This window comes from Pelophylax lessonae (genome assembly GCF_965119305.1).
Source record: "Pelophylax lessonae genome assembly, chromosome: 3".
NCBI lineage: Eukaryota > Metazoa > Chordata > Amphibia > Anura > Ranidae > Pelophylax > Pelophylax lessonae.
This window is the reverse complement of record NC_138770.1, coordinates 536,328,180-536,350,255: the sequence shown is the minus strand read 5'-3', so window position 1 is coordinate 536,350,255 and position 22,076 is coordinate 536,328,180. Positions and strand designations below refer to the sequence as shown.

General features: G+C 44.7%; 1 protein-coding gene across 1 annotated transcript in view; it reads right to left on the bottom strand.

Annotated features, from left to right (window-relative positions):
* Positions 1–22,076, bottom strand: part of TFB1M (transcription factor B1, mitochondrial) — a 183,097-nt gene that overhangs the window by 143,489 nt on the left and 17,532 nt on the right. The window contains exon 2 of the mRNA XM_082250264.1: positions 14,800–14,938. Within this exon, the coding sequence (XP_082106390.1) occupies positions 14,800–14,914 (115 nt within the window). The 5' untranslated portion in view covers positions 14,915–14,938. The remainder of the gene's footprint in view (positions 1–14,799; positions 14,939–22,076) is intronic.

Below are 22,076 nucleotides of genomic sequence, written 5' to 3'. Positions count from 1 at the left end.
AGCGACCAAACCGCTGCACTGAGGACAGGGAGTGTCGCAGCCATGACGCAGTGGAACTGCGGTGCGAAACCGCAATGGCGTCCAGTGAGGTAGCCACCTCACAGAAAGCATCCCTGTAGCGAACAGGGATGGGTCGTTCAATATGCCAGGGCAAAACCTAAGCTGAACGCTCGATGGCAGGCTGGGAAGCCCCTGGCCCTGAGCCCTGGGATCCAGGGTGGCCAGTCCGAGACCCAGCTCCGCACGATCATCTTCATCAGAAGAATCTAACTAATGCTGAAAACAAACAGCTAAGTAAAAGAAAGAGAAAAAGACTCAAAATAAAATCAAAAAGAGAGTAAAGGCTGAGACGGAGAGCCCCAGCACAAGAACAGCCAGCCTACTCCTAAGCTAGGCATTAGAAACTGAGTTGGGAATGCAGGAAGCAGGGAGGTATTGACTGAGGGGACCACCCCCTAGGGGTGGGATATGCTAAAAGCTTTGATATTAATAAATTTTGTAGTCTAGCTACTCCTGCGGAGCAAAGGTCAATAATCCCATTAGTGATGAATATGAAGCGGCGGCGACTGTCGGAGGACGTAAGAGAAACAAGTCTGATCCGTGGAGGCCCCACCTTGCAACATTATAGGTCTAAAAGGCTTGATGCCATATACCATTGCATACCTTCAGTGATCTAGTTGCATCTATGCCATGAACTGGAGAGCAAAAGGGGCTAAATTGGTGGCAAAAGGGGGACGTACTTAATGTTTGATCAATGTATGTTGTCAAACATAATAAAGTTCCATTTATGTAGCTTTTTTTTTTCTTTTTTGCAAATATTTTATTTAAGTTATGCAAGAAATTACAGAAAGAAGAGCCATACAAACAACAAACAGTAAGAAATAAGCGTAAACAACCCAAGAGATACAACAAAATAAAGGAACGACAGCGCCATGGAAATAGTATCACATTGACAATACGGGGTAAAGCAAATACCCATATAGGTAAATAAAGGCCGCCCGTTTATGTAGCTTTAAAGTGGTTGTAACCCAAAAAAAAAAAAAAAAAAAATGCTTCTGCCCCATTAAGGCACAATATATAGCACAGTGCTTTTGCCATGTCAATTGTCCCTTTCTATGTTGTACAAAACCTGGCTGATCCTGCCTGTTCCTATGTTCTCCTCTGTAATCTGACCAACCGACCATGTTTATCATGGCTGTTGACCTCTGATAGCGTGGTCAGTTTGCGTGCCTCCGTCATCCAGCTATCTGCCCAGCGGCTCTGCGTTTGCCCCTCTCCCTGTCTTTATTGTAGTCTGTGTGAGAGAAGATCTCCTCCCTTCCCCTCCCCCCTACCCTTGCCTAACTAGAGCAATGCTATTCCCCTGTAGCTACTCCTCCCCTCCTCTTCGTTAACCAGTTCCCACCTAGGCCAATTCGGACATTCCTCTCCTACATATAAAAAAATTGTATTTTTATTTTTTTTATAGAAAAGTACTTAGCACCCCCAAACATTTTTTTTAGCAGAGACCTTAGAAAATAAAATGGTGGGTGTTGCAATTTTTTATGTCACATGGTATTTGTGCAGTGGTTTTTCAAATGCAATTTTTTGGGGGGGTATGGACCTCTTATCCATAGGAGCAAGCTAGGCATAAGACTTGTTAAAAACAAAGTAATTTACATAGACACACCTATGGGGGCTGTCCCACTGGTCCAATACCCCCCTGCTATCAGCCATCCCAACTCAGTTTGGTAGCAAGCAGTTAAAGTCCACAGAACCCCAAATAGAGTGGCGGGGGCGGCGACTGTCAAAGGACTCAGAGAAAGGAATTTTACGGTAAGATTTTACAAAAATTCTGTTTTCTCTTATGTCCTCTGACAGTCGCCGCCCACTCATTCAGTCTTCACCAATGGGATGTCCCAAAGCAGTGTAGACATGAGGGGTGGGAAACGTAACCATCACAAAGGCAACGCAGCACCCAAGTCAGAGAAAGGAACCTTACACGAACAGAAAGGTAAATCCTCTGGGAACAAAAAAGGCTCAACTGGAGCAACAACCCAGGAAAGCAAATAAACAAGGGGAAAAAACAACAGCCAGGGACCCACAAAACCAGGGTCCCCTTAAGGCAGGGCTCGACAAACCCCGGGCTCCAGGTCGCAATTGCGAATAGAATTAGCGACCTGGCGCCTGGGGTGCCCTGCAGGAGGTGTCCTGTCCATTTTGCGCCCCCACCTCCTCCCCGAGTGCAGGGACTTCCGCACCGTCCGAAAATTGAGGCCCCGGCTTTTCGCCCTTCTTCTGTGAGTGAGAGGCTTCCAATGGGGAACTGGCGCCCTCTTGTGGTGGCTGGGAGTAATGACTTTCCACTGCCTGTTCTCAATGCATTCCCATCTCCTTCCCAAGAGGAGATGAGAGGGAAGTTTTTGCAGGCTTCATCTCCCTGTCCAGTTACCTTTGCTTAAAGGTAAGTGGACAGGGAGTGTGGTTATAATTAATTTATTTTTTAAATTGAAAAAAAAAAATAATTTTTTTATTTTTTTTTTTTATTTAACCACTTAAGCCCCGGAGGATTTGGCTGCTAAACGACCAGGGGGTATTTTGCAATTCGGCACTGCGTGAATTTAACGGACAATTGCGCGGTCGTGCGACGCTGTACCTAAACGAATTTGACGTCCTTTTTTTCCCCACAAACAGAGCTTTCTTTTGGTGGTATTTGATCACCTGTGCGATTTTTACTTTTTGCGCTATAAACAAAAAAAAGAGCGTAAATTTTGCAAAAATAATATTTTTCACATTTTTTTATATGAAATTCCCCAAAAAAAAAAAATGTAAAAATCAAAATTTTTTAACATTTTCGGCCAATTTGTTTTATCCTACCTATGTTTGGTAAAAAAAAAAAAAAAAAAAAATCGCAAAAAGCGTATTTTTATTGGTTTGCGCAAAAGTTATCGCGTTTACTAACAAAGGGAAAGATTTTTGTCATTTTTGTTGTTTTTTTTTTAACGCGTAATGACGGCGATCTGCGATTTTTTTTGCGGTACTGCGACATTGCGGCGGACAGATCGGACCCTTGACTGACATTTTTGACACTTTTGGGGTTACCAGTGACATTACTACAGTAATCAGTGCTATACATATGCACTGTTACTGTAAAAATACACTGGTAGTGAAGGGGTTAACTTTATTTGGGAGGGAGGGGCTGTGTGTGTCCCTAGGGGCGTGCTTTCTACTGTGATTGGCTGTGGCTTGAGGCGTAAGGACACTGATCAACGGTTCTACATAGTAGATCCGTCTGATCAGTGTTTTTACACCGAGGAGAATGACAGGTGGCTTGTTTACACAAGCCGCCTGACTTTCTCCCTCTCCCCCGACGATCGCCGAGTGACCGGCGGACATCGGGTCCGCCAGTCACACGCGCGCGGGGGGGGTCCATGACCGCGCGGGCGGGCGCTCGCTCCCCAGACCCTCCCAGGCTAGTGACGTTAATTAACGTCACTCTGCCTGGCCGGGGCTGACCGCCGCAGTAAATCTACTTGCGGCGGTCGGCAAGCGGTTAAAAAATTTTTTTTTTCTTTTTTTTCAATTATTATGATAAAAAAAAAAGATATATATATATATATATATATATATATATATATATATATATATATATATATATATATATATATATATATATATATATATATATATATATATCTTTTTTTTTTCTTCTTCCCTAATCGCTACAGCCGAAGGCCCCTTTCACATGGGCTGTCTGATCAGGTCCACCTGTCAGTTTTTCAGGCAGACCTGATCAGACCCTTCATTCTCCTCTATGGAGCGTTAATCTGCCGCCATCTGATCCTGTCAGCCAAATACAGACGGATGGTCATTCTATTTTCTATCCATCCAGAGCGTGGATCGGATCAGATGGCAGCGGATGGAAAGAGACAGACAGTCTGTTTCCATCCAATTGCGCTATAGGAGGAGAGTGGGGTTCTAGTCGTATTTATGTGTAAATTTAGTATCCGTTTTATTAACTAAAGCTTGGTTGTTCGTTTAAAAAAAAAAAAAAAAAAACTGGCTCCTAACTTTTTTAGCTGGCTCCTAGATTTCAGGCAAATTTGTCAAGCCCTGCCTTAAAAGGCACTGCCGCACACAGAACTTTGCGGCCAAAGGAGGCATCTGCCGATGCCAGAACATCCAGTTTGCAGAACTTTGAAAAGGTGTGCACTGACGACCAAGTCGCAGCCTTGCACACCTGGGCCACCGAAGCCTGATGCCGGAAGGCCCAGGACGCACTCACCGCTCTGGTAGAGTGCGCCTTGACAGGGAAGGGCGGTGCCCGTTCCTTAATCGAATAGGCCTGTACAATCTGATCTGTCTGATCCATTTTGAAATGGTCGCCGCAGACGCAGCCATACCCTTCCGAGGTCCCTCAGGAAGGACAAAAAGAATCCGACTTCCGAAAGGTTTCAGTGGCCAACAGGTAAACCCTGATCGCCCTGACAACATCCAAGGAATGTAAGGCAAACTCCTTAGGATGTTTAGGATTCGCACAAAGCGAAGGCAAAACAATGTCCTCATTAAGGTGAAAATCAGAAACTACCTTAGGAAGGAAGGACTGGTTGGGTCGCAAGACCACCTTATCCCTATGAACCACCAGGTAAGGGGAGCGGCAGAACAAGGCCGCCAATTCCGACACTCTGCGTGCTGAAGTGATCACCACTAGAAAGGCAACCTTTTGCGACAGCAGAGGCAAAGAAATTTCCCTGATGTTTTCAAAGGGAGGACGTTGCAAAACAGCCAGAACTAAGTTCAAGTCCCAAGGAGGTAGAGGCGCCCTCCGAGGAGGGGCCAAGTGACGCACACCTTGAATAAAAGGTGCGAATCAAAGAGTTAGATGCCAAGGGGCGCTGAAAAAGGACGGCCAGTGCCGACAGCTGGCCCTTAATCATGGTCAATGACAGGCGCTGATCCACACCAGTTTGTAGAAAGGCCAACACCCTCGCCACCGAGTAGGCACAAGGAGGGAAGCCTCCTGATTCACCCCAGGCAAAATAAGCCTTCCAAGTACGGTAATAGATCTTACCGGATGAGACATTCCTAGCCTTGAGCAAAGTAGGAATGACCTCAGATGAAAGACCCCTGTCTCTCAGGACCTGGCTTTCAACAGCCACGCAGTTAAAGCCAGTGACTGTAAAGCAGGATGGAAGATCGGTCCCTGAGACAGCAGATCATCTCGTAACGGTAGCCGCCATGGAGGCTTGACAGCCAGTTGAACGATGTCCGTGTACCAGGACCGGCGTGGCCAGTCCGGGGCCACTAGAATCACCAACTTCAGTTCAGAGATCAACCTGCGCAGGAACCTGGACAACAACTGAATCGGAGGAAAGGCATATATCAGACGATACCGATGCCAAAGCACCACCAGCGCATCCGAGGCGTCTGCCAGTGGATCGCACGTTCTTGCCACGAACTTTCCCACCTTGTTGTTTAGCCGGGACGCAAACAGATCCACATCTGGGGATCCCCATTTCGCACAAAGCATCTGAAACACCTCCGGGTGCAGGGACCATTCCCCCTGGTCCAGGGTCTGGCGGCTCAGATAATCGGCCTGCCAGTTCTCCACACCCGGAATGTGAACTGCCGAAATCGCCGGGATGTGAGTCTCGGCCCAAGATAGAATACTGGTCACTTCCTGGGCCGCCCAGGCACTCCTGGTGCCCCCTTGGTGATTGATGTAAGCCACCGCAGTGGCTGCACCCATACAGGATGGCCCTGAAGTCTATCCGACCAATGGATCAGGCACAGCCTGATCGCTCTCAATTCCAAGTTGTTTATCGGTAGGGAGGATTCCTCCACTGACTAGGTGCCCTGAGCAGACAGGTTGCCCAGAACGCCACCCCAGCCCGATAGGCTGGCATCCGTGGTAATCACAGTCCACAGCAACGGCCAGAAGGATTTTCCCCCGCTACCGCTGGGGACTTGAGCCACCATAGGTGACTCAGAGACACCCTCAGGTCCAAGGACTGGGGGAGCCTGTACCATCTGGCAAGTATCTCCGCCTGGAGAGACCGCGTGTGAAACTGCGCAAACGGTATGGCCTCGAAGGCCAACACCATCAACCCCAGGGACTGCATACAGGTCCGAAGTGACGAGGCCTCGTTGTCCCTGAGGGACCTGACCTCGTCCTGCAAGGTCCGGAGCTTGTCCTCCGGCAGAAACACCTTCGCTTGGGCGGAGTCCAGGACCATCCCCAGATACGGAAGACGAACCGAAGGAGACAACGTCGACTTCTGAACGTTGATGGTCCACCGAACTCCTGGAGCGTCTGAACCGTAGTGGACAAATCGCGCAGCAGGCTCTGACTGGCACTCGATCTTAATAGGAGATCATCCAGATATCCCAAGAACGCAATGCCCTGTGCCCGTAACAGGCCCAGAACAGGAGCCAGCACTTTGGTAAACACCCTTGGAGCCGAAGCGAGACCGAAAGGTAACGGCACAAACAGTGTTCCTCCGCGTTAGCGAATCGGAGGTACCTCTGACGACCCTCGAATATGGGGGTGTGTAAATACGCATCCTTTAGGTCGATAGAAGCCAGGAAATCTCCCGGACTCAAGGAGGCCACCACCGAACGGAGGGATTCCATGCGGAATTTTTGAACGTGCACGAATCGGTTCAGAGCTTTTAAGTCCAGAATCGGAGGCACCTTGCCCTCCTTTCTGGGCACAGTAAACAGATTTGAATAAAACCCCCGAAATCTGTCCCGATGAGGCACCGGGACGACAACCCCCTGGGCAAGGAGATCCTGCACCGCCCGATGAAGATCGAGCAACCGATCTGGGGTCAAATGAAGATTTGAGGGAAAGAATCTTGTAGCCCGATCAAATTATTTCCTGAACCCACCTGTCCTGAATCCGGAGCAGACAAGGTTGGAGGAAACCACGCAGACGTTCCCCCACCCCTGAAACGGGTGAGGGCGCCCCTTCAGGCAGTGGCGGACTGAGCCGCCGCACCAGCCTGGGCAGCCTTTTGCTTGCCCGCCCAGGGCTTTCTCTGGCCACCCTGGCCCTTGAAGGGTTTTCCCTTGTCCTGCGCCTTGAAGGCACGAAAGGACCTCTGATTTGGTTTAAAGGAAGGGCCCCGCTTACCGCGGAAGAACTTACCCTTAGGATTCTGGGGCAGCAGAGTGCACTTGCCCCCAGTGACACCTTTTACCAATTCATCCAGGGAGTCCCTAAAAAGACGATTTCCCGCATAAGGGATGTCAGACACCGTCTTCCTGGAAGTCTGGTCAGCCGACCAGCTTTTTAACCAAATCAAGCGACGGTTAAGTACCGCGACCCCCGAAAGGCGAGCCACCAATGGGGCCTCATCGAAGGCCACATCACACAGATACATGACCCCATGGTAAATCTGGTCCACCATCTCCAAAGTAGTAGGAGGGGCAGAATCAGTCACAAGGGTGCGTTTGAGCACCTTAGACCAATCTGCCACAGCCTGAGCCGCCATGACGGAGGCAAAAATAGGTTTCAGCATGGAACCCGCCACCGTATAGGAATGGCGGGCAAGGGATTCCAGCCTCCTATCCGTAGGGTCCCGGAACACCGGGAATCCTCGGTGGGTACCAGAGTGGCCCTGTTCAATATAGACACAGTGTGATCCACCTTAGGAGCCACAGTCCAGCGCGAATCCGTAGGAGACTCAAAAGGGTAACGGACTTGAAACCGTTTAGGCACCACAAAATTGCGCAATTGTTCATTCACAGTTTCATGGAACTCAGCGGGGCAAGGGAACACCTGCGCCGCCTTACGGGATCTGCGGGTACCAAAAGAGGACCGCTTGCCCGGAGGATTGGGCTCATCCTCCAAATGTAGTGTATCCTTAATAGCAGTAATCAGCGCAGCCATAGCTGCGCGTTCTTCGGCCGTCCCAGGGGGGGAAATCATTCCCCTCCTCATCCTCCCCCTCCCCATCAGACTGGGAAGAACGAGGCCCCTCAAGGGGCACACTGTCCACGGCAACCATATCAGAATCGGAATCAGAAGAAAGAGAAAGCCTAGGCCTCTACTTAGTATCCCGTTCAGCCATCAAAAGATCCACTTTGGACCCTAAAGTCGCAAGTGCAGCAGCAAGAGAAGGCAGTGAAGAACATCCAGGAGGAACCTGAATCACCCACCAAACTGGGGGAAATTTGCTGTCCTGGGACTCCATCAGGAAAAAAAAACTTTTTTTTTTTTTTTAAAAAGGTACTGGCCCTTTAAGCACACAACGATCCCACCGCAGTACACCGCTATGAAGGACTATACAAGCAGACCCCGCTAGTAGGAATGAGCTGACAGCCAGAGATATTCCCCACAAAAGACAGCAAGACAGACCCCACAAGTGTTACCACACGCCAGCCGATTTCCACTGCAGAGAAAAAGGAAGTGATGTCACTGCATGAGGCTGAACTAGGAAAAACAGACTAAGGAAAAATGGTTGCCCATAGAAAGTAATGGGAGGCTCCGGGAAAATGGCCACCGACATGTGCACAGAAGAACACATTGCCACACACAAGATGGTGCCGTAAGGCGCCAAAACACACTAAATGCATTGCTGCAGAAAAAGCCAGCAGCACGCCCACACCTAAAATGGCGGACCGGCGGTTTTTTAACCCGCAGCGGTCGCCACACATGTCTGCACCTCCAACCACATACACAGTGTCACTCATGAGAGGGACACCCCCCAACGATCTCGCTGCGATAGCGCCCCCGCAGGGACCGGGAGTAAGGGAGCCCCAAACACACAGACATGAGGGGATACCACAGATCAGCAGACTGCCAGCCCCAGACAGAGGCCCCACACAGAATGTACTTACCGTACCCAATGGCGTGGGTGCCTCTCATCGACGGGAAGCCTCCCACCCCAGCCAAAAACGCAGGACGCTAGCAACCCACAGAACCGTGGGTGAGACGTCCAAGTGAGGTGGCCACCTCGCAGGCTTTCATCCCTGAGGACAGGGACAGTCGTTTGCGAGGCCAGGGCATACACATAGCCCGCTAAATGCTCAATGGCGGGCTGGGACTCCATAAGGCCCTCTGTCCTGGAACACCAGGACGACCAGTGCGACTCCCAGCTCCGCAACGCCGTCGTCATCCGAACAATCGACTAACTAAATGCTGAGAAATAAACAGCTAGTAGTGCAAGAAAAAACACTTGAGAAAATAAAATCATAAAATAGAAGAAAGGCTGAGACCATAGCCCCAGCACAGGGAAGCCTATCTTACTCCTTAACTAGGCAGAATACAAACTGGGTTGGGATGGCTCATAGTAGGGGGTATTGGACCAGTGGGACAGCCCCCATAGGTGTGTCTATGTAAATTACTTTGTTTTTAACAAGTCTTATACCTAGCTTGCTCCTATGGATAAGAGGTCAATACCCATTGGTGAAGACTGAATGAGTGGGCGGCGACTGTCAGAGGATGTAAGAGAAAAACAAACTTTAAAGTTATGCTAAGGTCTTTTTTTTTTTTTTAATTAACAAACATGCTATTTTAACCTCCTCTGTGTAGTGGTTTTGCAAAGAGCAGCCCAGATCCTCACATTCTCAGATCCCTGGCTGGAGCTCCTGGCCCATGCCTCAAGGTGAGTGCCCCCACAGCAAGCAGCTTGCTATGGGGACACCTGAGCTGAGACACAGCTCCCTATGATCATTCAGACATGGAGCCGCGAGCTGGCCACACACCTTTTCTCACCTCGTTGGGCTCACTGACTGATTGGTTCCTGCTGCTGTCAATGGCGCTGAGCTGCTGGCTCACCCAATGAGGAGGGGAGTCCCGGACAGCCGAGTCTCTTGTGCAACATCGCTGGATCTAGATGGACCTCAGGTAAGTATTAGGGAGGGCTGAGGGGGGCTGCTACACAGAGAAGGTTTTTTATCTTAATGCGTACACTCTATAATACCAAATTATTGTTAAAATATAAAAGATGATTTTACGCTAGGCAAATAGATACCAAACATGAGACGCTTTAAAATTGCATATGTCCTTGGAATGGCGCCAAACTATGGTACCTAAAAAATTCCATTAGTGGCGCTTCAAAAGCTTTTACAGGTTACCAGTTTAGAGTTTCATGGGAGGTCTGGTGCTAGATCGACCGACCTATCCTTCCTATTCCTTGACCAATCCTAGTTCTATCAACCGGTCGTTACTGCGACCGACCACAACCGGTCCTTACCCCGATCAAACGACCAGTTCTTTGACCAATCCTTCCTTGTTTCGATTGATCCTTCCTTCATTATTTTTGAGCTAATATTTTTTTGCAAAGTTATTTATCCTTATAGAATACAACCTGGTTGATCCTGCCTGTTCCTGTTAGTAAACTGACTTCCCATTATCTTGCTCTCTCTGCAGCATCAGTATCTCCCTCCTCCCCCTCCATTCCTGTCATTTCCATGGTCTGTGTGAAGCTCCTGCCACTGGAGTCTCTATACTAGGGAGTTAGACCTTTAGAAAACCATGTGACTGCACAGAATCACTGCTGAGAAAAAGGTATTTAGAGATTATATTGCAGAAAAAAACAGTGCCATTACTACTGCCCCATAAGAAAACCTATTATGGGAGTTTATTGAGGAGACTTTACAACCACCAAGCAGAAACCCGGGTAGAATATGTGAGTTCTACTAAAATATTTTTTAAGTGGAACTATAGTTCTGCTACGATACACGGTAAGCAGACAGACCTTTTTTTGAAGAAGAGACATGCAATGTTTCTTCTGCAATAAAACATGCCTCCCTTCCTGCTCACAGCGATCCCCGGACTTCAAACTGAGTTGCACCTGGCAAGCTCAGCATACATCGGCTAGGCCGATCCTGTGTGCCGAGATGACCAATTCCTGCATAAATGCAGAAGGATATCATTCTGCACCGGCCAATGAAGGTGGCCGAAACCCAGCACACAGGAGAAGATGCCAGCAAGGGAGTGTTGGGAAAATTAGTGTACTTCCTTTAGTTCCACCTTAACTATTTCTTTACAGATATCTGAGCTATTTATTAAAGTGAGCATGGAGCTCAGTTTACATGCTGGAGAAGCCTACAAGCAGACAGATAGGTGTATTTTATTGTGATAATAGCCTGCCTGCTTGCAGTCGGTTATATAATATGCCCAGTTCAGCTTTAAGTGATTAAAATAAGTCAGGAGCTTGGTATCAATTGTTTCAGCTACCCCCCAGGTGTCATGTAACAGTTATCCAGGCCCTGTGGATCACAAAAAGTGAAGACCTAACTCCTCCCTCTGATTCTGGGCTATCAGAAGTAGGCAGTCGATCTTATGGCTCTTAGTCATCTATAGCAGCAGAGACCCACAAGTACACAGAACTGATTTACAAGGTTTCACCATGCCCCCTGCGGCACGTATCCTGTATGCTCTGTGACCGCTATGTCCTTTGGACACAGCTGATCACAGATTGGGGTAAAGGGCCAATCACAGCCGCCCTTTACCACATGATCAGCTGTGTCCAATCACAGCTGATAACTCTATAAATGCAATTGCTGGTTATTTCCATTCTTTTCCTCATGCACTGTCACAGCGTGAGGAGAGAAGAGCCAGTAACTGGCAAGTTTGACAGGGGACATCTACACTGATAATCAGGGCACTGATCAACAATGTCCTGATTATCAGTGCAGCCCCAACAGTGCCCATCAATGCCACCTCCTCAGTACACATCAGTGAAGGGGAAAACAATTACTTTTTTGCAAAATTGTATAACAGAAGCGAAGAAAAATGTTTTTAGTTCTTCAAAATGTTCAGTATTTTTTATGTGTTTAGCAAAAAATAAACCCAGTGGTGATTGAATACCACCAAAAGAAAGCTATATTTGAAAAAACAAAATCATATGGGTACAGTGTTGCATGACCGCACAATTTCATTCAAAGAGTGACAGCACTGAAAGCTGAAAATTGGCCTGGGCAGGAAGGGAGTGAAAGCGCCCAGTGGTTAAAAAGAGATTGTTGCCAGAACATTCATTTCAACAACAATCTTCCTAAACAATTATTTGTGCAATTATTGCATTTACAGTATGTGCGTTATTGACCTGTAAAAGTCTCCCTTGTGTGACAATTATGACCAAACTCTTTTGGAATGACAGATATATTAATTTTCACAAAAGTCTGCTGCTTCAGTGTTTTTAGATCTTTTTGTCAGATGTTACTATGGTATACTGAAGTATAATTACAAGCACTTCATAAATGTCAAAGGCTTTTATTGACAATTACATGAACTTTACGCAAAGGGTCAATATTTGCAGTGTTGACCCTTCTTTTTCAAGACCTCTGCAATTCGCTTTGGCATGCGGTCAATCAACTTCTGGGCTACATCCTGACTGATGACACTCCGTTCTTCCATAATCAATGCTTGGAGTTTGTCAGAATTTGTTGGGTTTTTTTTGTTCATCTGCCTCTGGAGGACTGACCAAGTTCTCAATGCGATTAAGGTCTGGGGAGTTTCCTGGCCATGGACCCAAAATTTTCGATGTTTTGTTTCCTAAGCCACCTAGGTATCACTTTTGCCCTATGGCAAGGTGCTCCATCATGCTGGAAAAGGCATTGTTCCTCACCAAACTGTTGTTGTATGTTGGGAGAAGTTGCTCTCGGAGAATGTTTTTGTACCATTCTTTATTTATGGCTGTGTTCTTAGGCAAAATTATGAGTGAGCCCACTCCCTTGGCTGAAAAGCAACCCCACACATGAATGGTCTCAGGATGCTTTACTGCTGACATGGCACAGGACTGATGGTAGCGCTCATCCTTTTCTTCTCCGGACAAGGTTTTATACAGATGCCCCAAACAATATGAAAACAGATTCATCATGTCCCTGATGTTTTTCATGTAGAAGTGGCTTCTTTGTTGCCCTTTTGACACCAGGCCATCCTCCAAAAGTGTTCTTCTCACTGTACATGCAGATGGACTCACACCTGCCTGCTGCCATTCCTGAGCAAGCTCTGCACTGGTGGTGTCCCGATCCCACAGCTGAATCAACTGTAGAAGACTGTCCTGACGCTTGCTGGACTTTCTTGGGTGCCCTAAAGCCTTCTTCACAAATGCAGTGGAACTGTTTTTTAGGGGATTAAGATAATTTTAATAGCAAAGAGGGACTTTGCAATTAATCTGATCACTCTTCATAACATTCTGGAGTATATGCTAATTGCCATCATAAAAACGAAGTCAGGAGACTTTGTGAAATTGAATATTTGTGTCATTCTCAAAACTTTTGACCACAGCTGTAGACATTTAAAAATCTAGAGACTGCTCCTGGGCACCAATATCATGGAAGTGATGTCAGCAGCCCCAGCAGACTCAGAGCCGTCACTCAAGTAAAGCATTCCCTTTCACTCCTCTCCATACCTCATTATAAAGGGTTATGTAGGGAGATGAGGGAAGGTGTGGAAAACCTTGCCCAGCACAGAAAGTAATTCATTAGACACTTGTTCAAAAAGAGGTAGTAGGCACTTCCTAGAATAGTCACATTTCCAGCAAGTTCAGAAGCTTACTTCCAAGGCAATAAATAATAATCAAAAGAAAAAAAATGACGCAAGCAAGCATTTAAAATATTTGATTTTTCTGTGCTTTTACCTGCAATTTTGTAGGTTAGTCATGATGTCTCTTTAAACCTCAGGTGGAAAGTCTTTCTCTGTATAGTTATAGCACCATCAGACAATTCTTTCCTCTTCCAGAAACCAGCACCGAATATCTGTGAGTGCATCTTCTTTCTTTCACTTATACCATTTTTTGGTTTTACGCTATGGCGTTTTGTTTTTTATTCCATGAACTTTTAAATGCACATTGGTTTCATTGCAAGCACAAGAGGCTTTCAGGTGGTAACCGGCATTAAGAGATCCTGATCTTGATTTGCTTGATTGATTTTCTGGCACTCTATTCACAGCTTTCTGGTAAGCATATTACCATAAGGATTTTCACCTTGGACACCTTTACTTACGCTCATTATTTATGGACATATTTATGGACATTTAATTTATTCTCAATTTGTTATCACAAACATTTTACATATTATTTTGGTTATCAATTTTTAGCATGACTTATATATTATTTAGTTTGTCACATATGCCTAGTGCAAACAGTTTGGGAGAGAAACACATTAACCTTTCAATTTATCGTTCGTTCGGCAGAATTTTCCAAACTGTTCTTTCGATTTTTCAGCTCTGAAAAGTTAAAAGAGATTTTCTATTTGTGCCCATTAACTGGACGAAAAACAAACGAACGGACCAAAATGACAGATTTTCGAATGATTTTTCAGCTAGTGTATGGCCAACATTACCTCGACAATAACTCTAGAACTCATTTTTCTGATTGACAGCAGGTCTGAAACTAGAAACACACAGAGTTGCACATTCCTAGCTCTCTGCTATAATGGTAATTTACCTTCACCTGGCAAATGGCATTATAGAACCATATTACGGTTGAGAAGGAAAAAGGAAAAATAAAATGCAAATTAAACTTCAGCTTTAATCCCTGGTCAAATTGGTGGAACTTGTCATGCGATTTGGATTTAAAAAAAAAAATCACATGACGACAAGTCACACCCTATTGTCCAAAATAAAGCGGAAAAATAGGACGCACCAATTTTGAAAGTAGTTCCTGCACTACTTTTTGCAAGTTCAGGTGCGACTTGCATTAACATCTGAGCATGAAGTCGCACAGATGTCTTCCAAGTCGCACTGACATGCGACTTTGAAATAGTGCAACTTCAAGTGAATTCGGATTCAGTGTGACCAAAGCCTTATAACATGAAATCTCGAAAAATGTAAAAAAAAAAAAAAAACACACAACACCACCACCATACCTGTAAGTTTCAAGTCCAACAAAAAGTTCTGAGAGAGTTGTTTTTGTGCTCTTAAATTGTAAAGCTTTATAATTTCCTTGATGGTTGGCAAAGGAGGTAACCGATACAAGCTCATCTTGCTTTCATTTATGTTATACACCTAAAAAAAGTTCAAACAAAGTTGTCAATAAACAAGTAAAAACAATGAAGGCCATTTCCATACATAGATCATCATTATCCTCATTTGATAATTCTAAAGCCCTAGAGTACTTGCACTGATAGGCAGACCCCCCTGTCAACACAGTGCACATTTAAAAAAAAAAATAAAGCAGATAACTAAAATTTACCTACTGTGCCATCTGCTGGCAAATCAAAGTCCAGCAACTGCGAAAAAAAAAGAAAAACCTCTGGACAGTAAAAAAAAAAAAAAAAACGGCAAGGGATGGGGGTTTCCGCTATTGAGGCAGATTTATTATTATTATTATTACAGACGTGAAACATTTTCACACAAAAAATATTGTTAGTACTCACTTCAACTATCCAAATCATGTGAAAAACAAATTCCTGTTCAGCGGTTTCATAGGCAAATGTGGGTATTCAAAGAGTAACTCCACTTTTGCTGATAAAAAGAAAATCCCTCTGGGTCATCAATGTACATTGCAAGGCTTTCAACAAATTTTATTGCAGAGTTCTACCTGTTTCTACTGTGAAGGAATATCTCATTGACAGATCATGTTTTGTGAAGGACCGATTTGAATGGGAGTGACTTTTCCTACATTGATCACCTAATGAACTTGCAGTGTTCTATAACCACTTAAGCCCCGGAGGATTTGGCTGCTAAAGGACCAGACCCCTTTTTTCAACTTGGCACTTCGTGACTTTAACTGATAATTGCGCGGTCATGCAATGCAGTACCTAAACGAAATTTACGTCCTTTTTTTCCCACAAACAGAGCTTTCTTTTGGTGGTATTTGATCACCTCTGCGCTTTTTATTTTTTGCGATATTAATAAAAAAAGAGCGAACATTTTGCAAAAAAATGACATTTTCAACTTTGTCTTTTAAAAAATATCCAATATACTCAATTTATGTCATTTTTTTTGGCCAAAATATATTTAGCTACATGTCTTTGACAAAAAAAAAAATCAATGAGCGTATTTTTATTGGTTTGCGCAAAAGTTATAGCGTCTACAAACTATGGTGTAAATACTGAAATTTGCGAAGCTTTAATTTCTGACTGCCTATCTCATTTCATGAAGTGCTAAAATGGCGGGGCAGTACAAAACCCCCCCAAACTACCACTTTTTGGAAAGTAGACATCCTAAGGAATGTTCTGAGGGGCATGTTGAGCTCATTGAATATTTTATTTTTTTGTCACAGGTGTTTGAAAAATGACAAAAAAAATTTTTTTTTTTTTTACACAAAGTTGTCATTGAAATGATATATTGCTCACACATGCCATGGGTATATGTGTAATTACACCCCAAAATATATTCTGCTGCTTCTCCTGAGTACAGGGATACCACATATGTGAGACTTTTTGGGAGCGTAGCTATGTACGGGAGCCGGAAAACAAATCACCACCATCAGAATTTCAAAGGGCGTACATTTTTCATTGCATTTTCTCACTACCTATAACGGTTTTGGAGGCCCTGAAATGTCAAGATACCACAAAACCCCCCCAAATGACCCCATTTTGGAAAGTAGACACCCCAAGCTGTTTGCTGAGAGGCATGGTGAGTCCATGGAATATTTTATATTTTGCCACAAGTTTCGGGAAAATTACAATTTTTTTTTTTAATTTTTTATTTTTACACAACGTTGTCACTAAAAGATAAATTTCTCACACATGACATGGGTATATGTGGAATGACACCCCAAAATACATTCTGCCACTTCTCCTGAGTATGGGGATGCCCCATTTGTGAGACTTTTTGGGAGCCTAGCTGTGTACAGGACCGCGAAAACCAATCAACACTCTCAGGTTTTCTAATGGCGTAAATTGTTCATGTCACCTCTGCACTACCTGTCGCAGTTTCGGAGGCCCTAAAATTCCAAAATAGCACAAAACCCCCCCAAATGACCCCATTTTGCAAAGTAGACACCCCAAGCTATTTGCTGAGAGGCATGGTGAGTCCATGGAATATTTTATATTTTGCCACAAGTTCCGGGAAATATATATATATATATTTTTTTTTTTTTTTACACAAAGTTGTCAGTAAATGATATATTGCTCACACATGCCATGGGTATATGTGAAATGACACCCCAAAATACATTCTGCTGCTTCTCCTGAGTACAAGGATACCCCATGTGTGAGACTTTTTTGCAGTCTAGCCGCGTACAGGACCCGGAAAACCAATCTGCACCTTCTGGCTTTCTAAGGGCGTAAATTGTTGATCTCACTCCTTACTACCTATCACACTTTTGAAGTCCATAAAAGGCCAAGATGGCACAAAACCCCCCCAAATGACACCATTTTGCAAAGTAGACACTCCAATCTATTTGCTGAGAGGCATGGTGAGTATTTTGCAGCTCTCATTTTTTTTGGAAAATGAAGAAAAAAACAGGAAAATGCATTTTTTTTCCTCTTTTTTCAATTTCCAAAACTTTGTGACAAAAAGTGAGATCTGCAAAACACTCAACATGCCTCTCTGCAAATAGCTCAGGGTGTCTACTTTCCAAAATGGGGTCATTTGGGGGGGTTTTGTGCTATCTTGGAATTTTAGGGCCTCCGAAACTGTGATAGGTAGTCAGGAGTGAAATCAACAATTTACGCCCTTGGAAAGCCTGAAAGTGGAGGTTGGTTTTCGGGGTCCTGTACTCGGCTAGACTGCAAAAAAGTCTCACACATGGGGTATCCCTGTACTCAGGAGAAGCAGCAGAATGTATTTTGGGGTGTCATTTCACATATACCCATGGCATGGGTGAGCAATATATCATTTACTGACAGCTTTGTGTAAAAAAAAAAAAAAAATATATATATATATATATATATATATATATATATATATATATATATATATATATATATATATATATATATTTCCCGGAACTTGTGGCAAAATATAAAATATTCCATGGACTCACCATGCCTCTCAGCAAACAGCTTGGGGTGTCTACTTTCCAAAATGGGGTCATTTGGGGGGGTTTTGTGCTATCTTGGAATTTTAGGGCCTCCGAAACTGATAGGTAGTCAGGAGTGAAATCAACAATTTACGCCTTTGGAAAGCCTGAAAGTGGGGACTGGTTTTCGGGGACCTGTACTCGGCTAGACTGCAAAAAAGTTTCACACATGGGGTATCCCTGTACTCAGGATAAGCAGCAGAATGTATTTTGGGGTGTCATTTCACATATACCCATGGCATGGGTGAGCATTATATCATTTACTGACAACTTTGTGTAAAAAAAAAAAAAAAAAATTATTTTCCCGAAACTTGTGGCAAAATATAAACCATTCCATGGACTCCCCATGCTTCTCAGCCAATAGCTTGGAGTGTCTACTTTGCAAAATGGGGTAATTTGGTGGGGTTTTGTGCTATCTTGAAATTTCAGGGCCTCTGAAACTGTGACGGGTAGTCAGGGGTAAAATCAGCAATTTACGCCATTAGAAAACCTGAAGATGTGGATTGGTTTTCGGGGGCACGTACACAGCTAGGCTGCCAAAAAGTCTCACACATGGGGTATCCCTGTACTCAGGAGAAGCAGCAGAATGTATTTTGGGGTGTCATTTCACATATACACATGGCATGTGTGAGCAATATATCATTTAGTGACAACTTTCTGTAAAAAAACAACAAAAAAAAAAGAAATAATAATTTTCCCGACACTTGTAGCAAAATATAAAATATTCCATGGACTCACCATGCCTCTCAGCAAATAGCTTTGGGTGTCTACTTTTCAAAAAGGGGTCATTTGGGGGGTGTTTGAACAGTCCCGGTATTTTACGCTCAATCTTAGCCACACATCACCCACTCTTCTAACCACTTGAAAACCAAGCCTTTTCTGTGCCTTTTTGTTTACATGAAAAAATAATTTTTTTTTTACTAGAAAATTACTTTGAACCCCCAAACATTATATATTTCTTTAAAGCAGAGGCCCTATAGAATAAAATGGTGGATGTTGCAAATTTTTTTGTCACACGGTATTTGCGCACAGATTTTCCAAACGCAATTTTTGCGAAAAAAATACATTTTTTTTAAATTTATTGCACAAATACACTATATAATTCCAATTTGTTTGGTAAAATTTAAAAGATGATCTTATGCCGAGTTCATAGACACCTGACATGACATGCTTTAAAAATTGCGCACACCTGCGCAGCGGCAAAAACGTACGTACATTTTTAAAAACCTTTAAAAGTCTCTACAGGTTACCACTTTAGACTTACAGAGGAGGTCTACTGCAAGAATTACTGCACTCGATCTGGCGATCGCGGCGATACCTCACATGCATGCTGAAATTGCGGTTTACATATGACACTAGACCAACGCTTGCGTGTGCCATTGCGCGCAAGCACGGGGGAAAGGGGGCGAAGCTCGATTTTTTTTTTGCTCTTTTATGTTATTTTGACACCTTTCCTTTAATTTTTTTTTTTTTAAATCATTTTTATTGCTATCACAGTGAATTTAGATATCCCCTATGATAGCAATCGGTAGTGACAGGTACTCTTTTTTTTAAAAAATTGGGGTCTTTTATACTCTAGATCTCTCCTCTGACCTTAATGCTTCTGAAAACGCCAAAATTGGTGTGATAAAATACTTTCCCAATTTCCCAATGGCCCTGTTTATTTCTGGCGAAAAAGAAGTCATGAAATGCTCGTAGCCTCCGGCATCTTAGGCCATAGAGATGATTGGAGCCATTCTAATCTTCAATTAGCTCTATGGTTAGATAACTGAACCACCGGCTGCACTCTCGGGTTAACCGGTGGGACAGGAGAGCCCGAGAAAAACCACGGAAGGCTGCGGAAGGCGGCGGTGGGGGGGGGGGGAGGCCCCTCCCACTGCATGTAAAAGCAGTCTAGCGGCCAATTACCTGCTAGGATTGCTTTTACATGTAAGCCGACCGCTGGCTGTAAAAAACGATACCAAGAAGATGCCTAAATCTGCAGGCATCATCCTGGTATAACCACTCAAAGTCCAGCAACGTACCAGTACATTGCTAGTCCTTGTTTGGCATATAGGTTTTTTTTTTTTTTCATGCAGCCTGTGGGCTGAACGGAAAAAAAGAGAACCTATCAGAAATCAGCACAGGAATAATGCGTAGTATTACTCATCATTAACCGCCCAAACAACCACCCACTGAATTTAATGATGGGTATACACGGCACTATCCACGTATACCAAAATAGGATTTTAACTGCAGTGCTGAAATCAGAAAATCACCACAGCTGCTATCAGCAAAGGTATCCATATATGCTGAGCGCAAACACTGTTTGTGTCAGAATATATAAAATCAATGCGTGGTAGCCGACGAGTACCTGCAAGAGAAACAGGTCACAAAAGAATGAAAAAACAAACAAAGGACATTTAAATGTACAGTAAGAAGAGTAGAAGGACATATAAAATGACTGACACAACAACAGTTTTTGGATCCTTTTATTTTTCTTTCTGTTTCTTCATGTCTTGATTTGGGACTGCGATCTTCTGCGATCTTCTCTTCCAGCTTGGGTCTCTCAAAATGTCGATGGACATCCAACATCCTTCGAGACCCTGTGTTTGTGTGCCCTACACTGTGTCGTGCTGTACCCTACACTAATACTCCACTAGTGTATGGTAGCGCTCAAAACATTCCCCGATGCAGAGACCAGGTTGGTCAGGACATTTGGGACAATAATAACGGGTGTCACGCCTAAATCCGCGCCTGCGACAGACACGACATCTTCTTTGGGGCCATCTTTGGGTAGGGGTACTTGGGAGGGCATAAGGAAAATGCCTCTCATGCAGCCGGCTCACTGCATCTGGAAGGGGAAGTTGGGCAGGCATGCCTCCTGGGTACAGGTAGGCAAGGATGATCTCTTCCTGGAATTCCCGGAAAGATCCAGTTCGTCCTGACGCCTTGTATAGGACAAAGGCGTTCAGCATCGCCAATTGGAATAAATAAACAGACACTTTTTTGTACCAGCGTCTGGCTTTACGGGCAACTAAATACGGCGCCAAAATCTGGTCGTTAAGGTCCACCCCTCCCATGTTAAGGTTATATTCGTGGACACAGAGGGGTTTCTCCACAACGCCAGTTGCCGTAGTGATTTGGATTGTCGTGTCTGCGTGAAGGGAGGACAGAACATAAACATCCCGTGTATCCTTCCACTTCACCGCAAGCAATTTGTCCGTTTTCAAGCAGGCTCTCGCCCCCCGACTAAGACGGGAATCTACAAGCCGTTGGGGGAAGCCCCGGCGATTAGGTCGCACGGTGCCACATGCGCCAATTTGTAAATCGAGCAGGTGACTAAATAGTGGCACGCTTGTATAAAAGTTGTCCACGTACAAATGGTACCCCTTTCCGGATAAGGGTGACACCAAGTCCCAAACGATCTTACCGCTGCTCCCTATGTAGTCTGGGCAGTTGGGGGGCTCCACAGTGCTATCTTTTCCCTCATAGACCCGGAAACTAACTGTATAGCCTGTGGCCCTGTCACACAATTTATACAGTTTGACCCCGTATCTGGCACGCTTGCTGGGGAGGTACTGTTTCATAGCAAGGCGGCCAGTAAATTTAATCAGGGACTCGTCAACGCAGACAACTTGTTCGGGGGTAAACAAGGCTGCAAACCGCTGATTGAAGTGGTCTATGAGGGGCCGAATTTTGTGGAGCCGATCGTATGCAGGGTCTCCCCGAGGACGACAGATTTCATTGTCGCTGAAATGCATAAATCGCAGAATTTGCTCATATCTCGCCCTGGACATGGAGGCAGAGTACATGCGCATATGGTGAAGTGGGCTAGTGGACCAATATAGCCGCAATTCACTCTGTTTAGTTATGCCCATGTGGAGGGAAAGGCCCAGAAAGATCTTAAATTCGGAAACCGTTAAAGGATTGTCTGGCAAGGGGCGAATTTGGGTTGGCGGCGATGAATTGTTGTGCATATAAATTTGATTGATCCACAATAGATCTGAAAAGATCTTCCGTGAAGAACAGCTCAAAAAAGTTCAGGGGCGTAAAACCAGCTGTCTCCACGTGGATTCCAGGTTGGGCGGTGAATGGGGGGAAGTACTGGCGCTGTAGTATCAGTGGGTTGCCAATTAGGAAATGCCAGCGCATCAGGGAGGGCACTATGGGCTCTACGGGCCTGTCTTCGAA